This window comes from Polyodon spathula, chromosome 2 (assembly GCF_017654505.1).
Source record: "Polyodon spathula isolate WHYD16114869_AA chromosome 2, ASM1765450v1, whole genome shotgun sequence".
Lineage (NCBI taxonomy): Eukaryota > Metazoa > Chordata > Actinopteri > Acipenseriformes > Polyodontidae > Polyodon > Polyodon spathula.
Genome location: NC_054535.1, coordinates 88,168,879 through 88,180,624, shown reverse-complemented (window position 1 = coordinate 88,180,624; position 11,746 = coordinate 88,168,879). Strand labels below are relative to the sequence as shown.

General features: G+C 43.4%; 1 protein-coding gene across 2 annotated transcripts in view; it reads left to right on the top strand.

Annotated features, from left to right (window-relative positions):
- Window positions 1–1,396: 1,396 nt before the first annotated feature.
- Window positions 1,397–11,746, top strand: part of ercc6l2 (excision repair cross-complementation group 6-like 2) — a 42,802-nt gene continuing 32,452 nt past the window's right edge. For both annotated transcript variants that reach the window (XM_041233431.1, XM_041233423.1), the window contains exons 1-7: window positions 1,397–1,447; window positions 1,677–1,753; window positions 7,631–8,058; window positions 9,059–9,175; window positions 9,460–9,653; window positions 10,478–10,639; window positions 10,897–11,104. In XM_041233431.1, the coding sequence (XP_041089365.1) occupies window positions 1,714–1,753; window positions 7,631–8,058; window positions 9,059–9,175; window positions 9,460–9,653; window positions 10,478–10,639; window positions 10,897–11,104 (1,149 nt within the window). In that variant the 5' untranslated portion in view covers window positions 1,397–1,447; window positions 1,677–1,713. The remainder of the gene's footprint in view (window positions 1,448–1,676; window positions 1,754–7,630; window positions 8,059–9,058; window positions 9,176–9,459; window positions 9,654–10,477; window positions 10,640–10,896; window positions 11,105–11,746) is intronic.

The following is an 11,746-nucleotide window of genomic DNA, read 5'->3' as shown; positions in this document are numbered from 1 at the left end:
ATCCTTGAACAATGATATCATCAATTGCAGACACTAAAGACCCGCCTGGGGCTTGCAAGCAACTATTCAATTTCATTGACAAGTATGTATTATCTTTTAAAATCGTTGTGTCTGTGGCAGCACATACAGCTCTAATGATTTGTGTCTCACCCTAGCTGTATTATCAACCTGCATGATTAGGCAAGTAATAACAGTGGCTTTAACTTCATTTGATTACCTCTTACTACCAACAGTATCACAGCCCTTTCTTGTGCTGAAATTGTTTGTTTGTTATTTTCACATTAATGCAGACATATTTTAAAATACAACACTAAGGATTACAAGTTGTTAATACTCGCTGGTACAACACGTCATGTGATGTTGGTCATACTCGCTTAAGTGGTTTAACTGCAAAACCACCACTTTCCTTTGTAACATCGCTACATCATTTGAAATGCATGACCCCGGTTAAAGTTAGAATGGATAAAATACAGTTTGATTTTCAAAAAATGTATAAACTTATATTTTCCAAATTTAGACTACTGTCACTGCTATTCAGAATGAATGCATATAGATAGAAATGTAGGTCACGAAAACATTATCAGTGACCACATTAAAAAAAAGTTACATTTAAGACGAAACTTTACATTTATGATTTACAATACATTTTATTTTATATATATATATATATATATATATATATATATATATATATATATATAATAATCATAAATGTGTGTGTGTGTGTGTGTGTGTGTGTGTGTGTGTATATATATATATATATATATATATATATATATATATATATATATATAAGAATACTGTGCAATGGGGTATACAGACGGTTTTAGCGGTTCATCATAAATCAAATCAAATCAATAGATGTATAGAGCGCCTTTCATTGCAAGCCATCTCAAGGCGCTTAAGAAGACACACATTTAAGTACAATAAAACATTAAGTATAATAAAAACTGTAAAATAAAATAATAAAACAGAAAATAAAACAACAAAAGATCACGTTAATCTAATTTTTAAATTTACCAAAGTAGGTGCATCTCTCGATTATAGAACGGTGATCTTCTCTAATTAACATAAAACATTAAAGATACACACACACAAAAAAATCTAAATATGCACAAGAAAACGCAGTAAAACTCACTGTTTACAAGGGAAAACAATCACAGGTGAGTGATATTTCACATCAGCACTTTCCGTCTTTTTTTTTTTTTTTTTTTTTTTTGGTTTTGTTTGTGCAATATTTATTACACTATTGAGAACATTCTTGTAATTTAATTTCAAAATTATATATGTGTATATTTTATATTGACAACAAATGGTTTGAACGTATAACCAATATGTCTTGAAACATATTTTGTCGAAAGTAACGATAACAGCGACGTGTTTACTTGCTGCAGTGGGATGACTTGCCATCAGTAGAAAGCAGGACTTTTCCTACTCTGCAATGAAGGTAAATAAATAATTGTACTCAATGTAATGTGTTAAATGTTTGGAATTTTATTTACAAAAGTGATGACATACAGTACAATGTTCTGCAAGAAACAGGTTTCAGTGATGTTCAAGAGTAGGACACACCACGTAAATGTATATTTGTGATGTTTAATTTCTATAAATAACACGATTTCCAGTCTGTTACATGACTGTTTTTATTGAACACACTATAATTACCTGTCGTTTAGTGTGTGTCCACCTCTGAAAATATATCAGTGGACCCAGATGGAGTCAGAATCTCAATCCGATTCTGATAGCGGAACAGGTAAATGTCGTTGCTCATCTTTGGTGACGTGTTTCTAATTTAGTTAACACTAAACTCCCTTATGAATTTTTAAAAAGCTACTGTTTTATCACTGTATTTGAGGGCTGCTCTTTGCATTCTCACAGCTGTTGTGCAGTTGCTGTAGTATACATAGCTTTGTCGTGGGAAACAAATCTTAATAACTCCTCCATTGTTCCGGGACCAGTGTTGGACTTGTATTTTTAGAATCCCAAAACAAACATCATAGTATTGGGATTACAAAAGAGCTGTGGAAAGTTTAACAAGAGGTACCTTTTTTTTTTTGTTTGTTTTGTTTTTACATTTCTACCACATTTAAACATAATCTTTGGAAACTGATATTTCATGGGAAAATTCAAAGTTTCTAGCCTAGAGAATTGTTGTAATGTTTTAAAGAAAGTAACAATAGGTTGCGAATGCAACCCCGGTTACCAGAAAGAGAAAATAACCATAAAGGTATGGGATATTGCCATCAGGATTGGCTGAGCTTTAGAGCAAAGCTGCCGATAGTCTTCTGCGCGAGCTGACGTGTAAGCCTGCCCCCCTGGGAGCTTACAATACGCAGCGTGCGGAGACTCTTCATCTTTTGCTCTTCAGGCTGTGAAGGCTTCCGGAGCGACCTTGCGGCTTGATGGTTATTTTCTCTTTCAGGGAACCGGGGTTGCATCCGCAACCTATCGTTCCCTTTCAATTCGAAAATAACCATCAAGGTATGGGAACAGTGTACCCAAGCCGTCGCGAGGGAAGATTCTCGGCAGTAGGACAGACTTACGTCATAACGCAACTGCGTAGGCAATACATCTAGGCATATGCGGAGCTGCGCCTCAGCGTCTATGCTCGCAATGACACCTGTCCTAAGGTGGGGTATTAAACACTACATTGGCATCCTGAGGTGCCATAGAGTGTAGTATAGATGCTGCAAATAATGGAGCAGAGGAATCCAGCACGTTTAATCTGTAAAACCTCATAAAGGTATGCGGTGTAGCCCAGGACATTGCCATACCCCTAGTGGAATGCGCCTTCAACTGCCCTGGCGGTGGAAGGCCTGCAGACTCATAGGCTAACTTAATAGCATCCACTATCCAGTGAGAAAGGCGTTGTTTTGACAACGGCTGACCCAAGGTCTTAGAACCATGGCATATGAACAGTTGTTCTGTTTGCCTCACGGTCGTTGTACGGTCGATATAACACCTCAATTGCACAGGGCAGAGCATGTGTAACCGTTGTTCCTCTGGAGAGGAAAAGGGAGGAGGATGGAACGCCATCAACTCGACCGGCTGGTTCATGTGGAACGGAGCTGTAACCTTTGGCAAAAAGGCTGGATTTGGGCGCATGGAGACCTTAGAACCGTCTCCTGCTGACGCGTTTTGCTGACACTACCGACAGCAAAAACACGGTTTTCATAGACATGAGCTTCATATCCACTGTGTGGAGAGGCTCGAACGGTGCCTTGGTAAGGGCTTCTAGCACCATGTCAAGGCTCCATGATGGTAAGTTGGTCATCCTTGGAGGTCGCAAGCGTCTTGCGCCTTTAAGGAACTGAGATGCCAGAAAATGGCAGCCTGGTGATAATCCGTCAATGCGTACATGGCAAGCTGATATGGCGGCTAAATACACTTTAAGTACAGGGGGAGATTTCCCTTCATCTAACAATTTCTGTAGAAACTGTAATATTATTGCCATAGGACAAGATATTGGGTCATGGCCCCCCGCCAGACACCAATCTTGGAACAACTGCCACTTGTACGTGTACTGCAACCTGGTAGGGGGCGCTCTAGCGCTCTGAATGGTCGAGATCACCGCTGTCGAAAGCCCTAAGGCTGACAGGCTCTCCCGTTCAGGGGCCAAGCCCATAGCTGCATGAGCTTGGGGTTTGGGTGCCAAAGCCGCCCTTCGGCCTGGGACAATAGGTCTGCTCGCAGGGGAAGCTCCCGCGGTTGACCGTGCCGTAACTGCACCATGCTCGGGAACCATATTCTCCGAGGCCACCGAGGAGCGATCAGAATCACTGTAGCTTGCTCTACCCTGACCTTCTCTAAGCGGGCGGGGAGCATCGGAATCGGTGGAAACGCATATAAGAGGACTGGCGGCCATTCGTGAGCCAGTGTGTCGACTCCTAGGGGGCTGTCAGGGTGCCTCACCGAGAACCACAGAGGGCAGTGCGTGGTCTCTCCCGAAGTGGAAAGATCTACTTGTGCACTGCCGAACCATTCCCAGATGCGTTCTATCACCTGAGGGTGGAGACTCCATTCTCCTGCAAGAGGGCCTCCTCTGGATAGGAGGTCCGCTGCGTAATTGGCTCTGCCTGGTAGGTGAACCGCGTGCAGAGAGGTCAAACGCGGCTGTGCCCATAGCAGCAGCCGTGCTACCATTCGGTGAAGGTGGGGGGACCTTAGGCCGCCCTGGCGGTTGATATACGCCACAGCCGTGGTGTTGTCCGACTGCACCAACACGTGCTTGTCACAAATTTCGGTCTGTTGGCTTGCACGAGGCGGCTCTTCTCTGAGTTGACCTTCAGACCCAGCCGCTGCAGATGGTCCATAACCATCACTGTGTGCTGTGCCAGCTGCTCCTTCGACTGTGCGCAGACGAGCCAGTCGTTTAGATAGTTCAGCAGTCGATCACCTTGAGCCTGCAAAGAAGCTAGAATAGCATTCATACACTTCGAAATGGTTCGAGGAGCTAGTGACAGACCGAATGGGAGGACACAAAACTCGTACACCACGCTCTGGAATGCAAAACGCAGATACTTCCTGTGACTCGGACAGATGGGAACGTAAAAGTACGCATCTGTCAGGTACACGGTGGTAAACCAGTCGCCATGTCGGACTGACTGGATGATGTGCCTGTGCGTAAGCATCCTGAACGATAACCACTGTAGGTATCTGTTCAGTACTCGCAGGTCTAAAATAGGGCGGAACCCGCCGTCCTTTTTGGGCACTAGGAAGTATTTGGAATAGAACCCTCTGTTCGATCAGAGCAGGGTCTACTTGTTGAATGGCAAGCTTCCTGAGCAGTGCCTGTATCTCCACATTCAGAGCTGAGGACTGGACCGAATCCTTCACTGCAGTTACGACCACCCCCCTGAAGGGGGGAGGCTTTAACCGGAACTGAAGGGTGTACCCGGTGGAAATGGTCTTGTGCACCCAGATGTCGTTGGTGCAGTGTTGCCAGAACTGGAGCTGCGGAACGGTATAGGGGTGGGCTAATAGCTGCCTGTGTGTCTCAGGGCTGCTTTGGCTGCGCTCGCTCACGAGGGGCCTGGCCAGCACCATGAGGACATGACCTGCCACCTCTTCTAGGGTGCCATTCTACGTGCCGCGGTCCAGAAAAAGGGGGCTGACCGTGCGCTGCTGCAGTTGACGGAGGTGTCTTAGCACCCCGCGGCCGCGGTAGGTGCCGTGGTGGTGTTTTTTGCCACTGATGCTCCTGTTGGCCGCTTAGGCTGGAAGGGCTTATGCGGCCACATCTTCGCCATCTGCTGAGATGCCTCCCGGGCTTTAGCAGAGCGCTGCAGCATCTCCTCCACCGCTGGGCCAAACGTGTGCCCCGGTGTGATGAGGGCGTCTAGCAACGGGGTCTTGTTAGGCTCTTGTACTCTCGCCTGCGAGAGCCAGAGCTGCCTTCTGGCGACCACTAGGGACGCAATGCTCCTGCCCTGGGCCCGAGCATTTAGCTGAGCTATCTTAACAAGGAACTGAGCGATCAACACCAATTCCACCCTTAGAGATGCCAAAAGGTGCTCAGGGAGGTCTTTCACCAGCGACGCCTGGTAGACTAACAGGAGGCTGGCCACATTGGAAAGTCTGACTGCCTCTGTAGCCGCTGCATAGCCCTTTTTTAAATGAACCTCCGTGATCCTTCACCGTCTATTAAGACATGCAGGGTCGTTAGTTAGGCCCGAGGACGTCGGTGTCTTGACCAGGGCCGCGAAGGTGACATCGACTGGTTGAAAAGACGTCAGTCCCGCCTCGCTCGCTCCCTGCATGGCAAACGTGGAAGCTTTCCGCGAAGTTGCAGGTGAAGAGGCTGGGGTCCCCCAGGTGGATTGCACCTCCTTAATAAAGTCCGGGAAGGCTGGGAGCATCCTGGGAGCTTCCTGGTCACAAGACTGTGACCGGCGAGGGCGTTCCCTGCGAGGGGAGGGGCCTCTGTGTCGGATAGGCGGGCTACAGGAATGTTCCCGAGCACGTCTATGCTCAGGGGATCTCTGGCCAGCTGTAAGCTGGGAGGGGCTCCTCGATAGCTGTAATTTTACAGGCGGTGTAGACGACGGAGGAGCAGACACCGTGCAGGACGACCCAGAGGAAGGGGAGTGGCTCCCCACTGCTTTCCTCGCCCTCTGGCAAAGAGTGCGCTGTTGAAAATTAGCATACAGCAAACAAAACGATCTGCCTGCCAAGGCAGACGCGGCGTGCTCTGGTCCCAGGCATGCCACACAGTCCTCATGTGGGTCGCTCGCCGGCAATTTAGCCTGGCAGGTGACGCAGTGATGAAACCCCGACATCCTAATGACGGGATGGGTTGTGGTGTCTTGATCAATGCGCCAAACGGCGAGGTGCGTGTACCAAGCGGCGAGACGTTGATGCACCGAGCGTCGAACGCCGAAGCATCGAGCGTCGAGGTGTGTCTACCGAGCGTCGAGGTGTTAATGCACCGAGCGTCGATCGCTGAAGCATCGAGCGTCGAGGTGCGTGTACTGCGTGCGCAGAGTGTTGAGGCACCGAGCGTCGAGGTGTTAATGCACCGAGCATCGAGCGCGGAAGCGTCGAGGTGTGTGCACCAAGCCCCAAGTGCCGAGGCGCTGCTCCGAAGAGCCGAGGCGCAGACACTAGAAATGCCGAAGCGTGTGTACTAAGCGTAAAGACGCTATGCACTAGACGCCGAAGTGTCAGCTGACCCGCAGAGTGGAGACGCTAAGTGCTAGTACAGTGTCTTGGTCTTAAAAGACAATGGAGCTGTGCTATACTTACCTGTTAGTAAGGGGCAATGAAAGTTGTCGTTGGTGGTAGTCTTCCTTATGTATTTGTATGGGGAAAAAAGTTATTGTTGTTTTTTTTTATTTTTTTTTTTTAAGAAACTGCAGCCGCACAGAGTGCAGATAGTAGTAGCGTAGCTACCAAAGACAGCGACCACGCGGTGAGATGGACACAATCCGCGGGTGGTAGTTTAAGAGTGGCTGCACTTAGCAGGCTAAACTCCAGGTCTGGCGAGAAGCGAGTCCGAGGCTGCAAATTGCGTGGCCTTACAGGCGCACAACATGTCCTCTAAACTCTATTCAAAACCTGTTAGGGAGAATAGACATGCAAAAACCCAACAAAATATATATAACAAAAATATATATATATATCAATAATATGAAAGAATAAAGAAGACGGAGGGCCAACGCAGAAAGAACGCGATGCCGAGCAAAGCGTGAAAAGAAAGAGAAAATATATATAATTAATATATATTTATATAACGCTCAAGGAGCAAACACTGAAATAAACTCAGAGAAGGGGCGGTAGCCAGCTTCTCAAGCTCAAGGCTGTCGAGTACAATCAGTGAAAGTAAATCTCACAGAGAGAACTTACGTGCTCAGAGTCCTACAAAGGCTGAAGGCAAAAGAGGAAGAGAGTCTCCGCGTGCTGCGTATTGTAAGCTTCCAGGGGAGCGGGCTTACACGTCAGCTCGCGCAGAGGCCTATCGGCAGCTTTGCTATAAAGCTCAGCCAATCCTACTTCCTGACGGCAATATCCCATACCTTGATGGTTATTTTCGAATTGAAAGGGAACTGACCGATTCTACAGTAAATACAGTCGTAGTACCTGTTACTGTACTCTTTCCAGTTGTTTCATGCTAACTTATTTTTCTTTCTAGAGGAGAGGTGGTGCGAAGGGGATAGATGCCTTGCGCTATACTCGGGCGATGGGAAGCTCTATGAAGCGAGAATAAAAACGCTAGTCTTAGAAGAACACGGTAAAGCTGTGGCTGTTGTGAAGTTTGTTGGGTTTGATGAAGAGGCTGTGTCGGTTAAAAAGCTTCAGAAGATCAAGTGCCCTCAGTCACACAAGAGAAGCTTCATGTTTGACGATGAAGATCTGGAGAAACCATTTTTCCATGACAGGAAACCGCCGGGCCCTGCAGTGCCATGTATGTTATCTGAACATGGTGAATGTATTCCATACACAATCAATAGATACTTACGAGACTATCAGCGGGAAGGAGTGAAGTTTATTTACAGTCACTATGTTAAAGGCAGAGGCTGCATTCTTGGAGATGATATGGGACTTGGAAAAACAGTACAGGTAAGGCATGCGTAACCCATAAGAGTATAATGGTGTATTACAGCCCCTGTACAATGCATATATGCTGGTCGTGATTCGATTAAGGGATGATGGCATTGCTGTGGCATGTGTGTAGGTAATAATGGAACTGTCAATAAAGCATTATTTGAACAAGTGATTTCTTGTGGAACACACCACAGCAACGACATGTTTACCATTATACTACAGCTTTTTTTTTAAGTTATTACCTGTTTGTCTGAAATAATCATTGTAGTTCATTCAAAGACTTAACTTTTTGGGAGTAGAACTCGAGGGCCCCAGTGAAGCCTTTAATCAGTGTAATTATTTCAGCCAGGCTTTATTTCCAGTTCCATTACTGAATAATAAAAGAACGGTTGCCATCCATTGAAAACAATGGGAGAGCAGTGTCAGTGCTGTGTCATTAAGCAATCTGGAAGCACAAGGTGTGCGTCGTTGAGGCCTACCACAACGCTGCATGTGTCTTTGTTTGTTTTGTGATGTGGACTTATGTCCAAGAACAGTTGGGCTGAGAACACCAGAAATGGGTTCGCATCCTGTTGAAAGCGATTCCCAGGTGTGGAACCCAGTCTCCCATGTAAGAATATATGCACTGAGCTACGCCCACTACATAGAGTCCATTCACAATGACAATATGTATTAATTTCAGGTTCACCGCTATGCATTTTTACTCTGTAAAATAAGTATTTATTCTAGTGAGGGTAAAACAGTATGTTTAGTATTTATTTTGAAACCCCACATTTTTTAAAGATGTTTTTTTTTCTGTAAAATAGTTATGTCAGACAGCACAATAAATATGATCGTATGCAACAAACTCATTAGAGAAAATCGCACATTAATTTGATAATCACAAATGTAGTATGTAGCCTGCATGGTTACAGATAAACCTTTTTTTTTCATAGGTTCTGCACCTTAAAACAAATTTACCTTTAAAGCCAATGTTTTTTTCAGTATAACAGACTTTCCTGCATTGTGGTTTCAGGTTATTTCCTTTCTGGCAGCTGTACTGCATAAAAAAGGGACTCGAGAGGACATTGAAAACAACATGCCAGAATTCTTATGCAAGAAAAAAGAATCTAGACCAATTGAAGCCAAAAAGGTAAGACTTATGATTTAGAACCATGGAAGCCTTTGTGTATTTTTTTTTGTTTGTTTAAGATATCAGAACGTTTTAATGTGTACATAATATGCTTTGAAACTGTTTTATGTACATATTTATACATGTATCTTACATTTCTTAATCTATCAGACATTTTTTTTGTTTGTTTTGTTGAAAGCTGTTTTAGCCCATACATCTCATCTGTAAAACACATTATACAGTCTGATGACATCTGAGAATCTTTTCTCTGATTTCCTGCTTTTTTTTCGGTGTATCTGTTCCAGATATTTCTAATTGTTGCGCCCCTGTCTGTCCTATATAACTGGAAAGATGAGTTGGACACCTGGGGTTATTTCAGAGGTACCATATTGCATGGCACTAAGAAAGAAGCTGAATTTGCCCGCTTGAAAAGAGGAAAGTGTGAGTTTGCCCTGACGACCTACGAGACTCTACGCCTTTGCCTCAGTGATTTTAACAGGTTGTACATTTATTAAATATTAACTAACTACAACATTGGAACCATTCTGTTAACTCTGTAAATTTCAGAGTTCTTTACATGTTATTTGCCTTTATAAACACATGCATGTGAATTATTATGACAACACTAGAAGTTATTTTTAATCTAGCAGCTTTCAAGTGTATCCTGTTGAATACTAAAGAGTATTTATGCATTCAAGTTTGTCTTTGGTTTGGTTAATCAAAGTAACAAGAAGAAAGGGACATATTTACATTAAATAGTGGCACCTGCTTTATATCCAGAGGACATATAAGCACTGGGATGTTTTTAGTTCACTGGTAAAGAGTTGTTCTTTAATGTTATAAAATACAAAACTACACAATAAAAACTTGCTGTAGTACGTTTATGTTCTTGCATTTTGTTATTTTGACTGAAATGTGCTGTAATGTTGTTGTGGTGGGCTGCTACTGTATGTAGGACTAGGTAGACTTTTTCACAATTGTAAGTTATACAGACCGACAGGCTTCTAAGAGTATCAACTCACTATGGGCTACAAAAATGAAATCTTCAGAGGTAACGATAATTGACATTAAAAACATGGAAAACAGCCATTAGTAATACAAATGTCTGACATGTTGAGATATTTATTTTGTTAGGTGAAGCTTTATTTTTGTTTTATTTTTGTAACTATAATAATAAATTCCTATTACAGTATTGTCCTTGGTTTTTATGAAATATTATGGCTAGGATGAAATGATGTAAGTTTCTTGTAACCCTAGTGTTGCTTCAAGTTAAATTAGCTTGTAAATCCAATGTTACTGACTGAATTCCTTTTATTTCTGCAGCATCAAGTGGTCTGCTGTCATTGTTGATGAAGCTCATAAGATAAAAAACCCAAATTCTCAGATAACACAGGCTATGAAAGCTCTAAAGTGCAACGTTCGAGTTGGATTGACTGGAACCATTCTTCAGAATAATACGGAAGAACTGTGGTGCGTAATGGACTGGTAAGTGTCTGACACATGTTCTGCCTTGAGGAAAGCAAACACATGCTTATTGACAAAGGTTACTGTATAAATTGCATACTTTAGCATAAAGCATCTTAGTACACCTTTCAAGTCCACTTTAAAACTTAGTTTGAACTTTAAGAAATTGCCTGTTTCTGTTTGACATAGATACTGTATGTTCATAAAATACACATTATATACCATAATTTTTTTGTAATTGTTTCCTGTCTGAAATAAAGCAATTTTATGTTTTCAAGGGCTATACCAGGATGCTTGGGCAGCCTAAATCTCTTTAAAGAAAAGTTTTCTGTTCCGATTGAGCATGGGCAGAAGCACGGTGTGACTAAAAGAAACCTGGCAATGGGAAGAAAGGCTATCAGGAGGCTGGCAAGAAAACTGTCTTGTTGGTTCCTGAGGAGAACCAAGTCTCTTATTAGTTGCCAGTTGCCAAAGAAAGATGACAGGGTAAGTACTTAAAGACATTTATTTAAAGCAGTGTTCCTTGGAGATTGTGAATGTTGATCCAAAATTGAAGTAATTAAAATAGCAAGGAATTTCAGGGTTATGGCTCCCACAAAATCACCTTTTGCTAGAAAAGGAACCCTCAATGGTTTGCACTGGTATCCAGCAAATGAGTTGCCTCTTTACTGTATTTGTGTTCATTGGCTTCTGCTTAATTAAGCATCCCTATAAGCGGCACTTGTATGAGTTTGTCAAACTAGCACCGCAGCACCTACTGCTGCTAATATCTTAAGCCATTGAAGCTGACAACTTCATTGTTTCAGTGTTGTGAAAACTATGCAACATCTAACCGCTCCCCCCTTCTCTTTTACCCTTGACCTAAGATGGCCGCAATATTGAGGTCAAGTTCCATTACCAAAGCTGTCCAGTAAAAATGAACCCTTTTCACTGCAGCATTGCTTTATGGCCTGGCCATGTCAATGAACAGACTACATGCTGTGACAGTGGGTTTTTATAATTGTACTAGGGATGGGCATTTCTGTATATTTTAATAGTCGTATCCACGTAATTTACTAAACGATTACACTATTATACTCCACAGCAACGTACCACTAACTAAAAATAATGCTTACGTAATACCAAAAT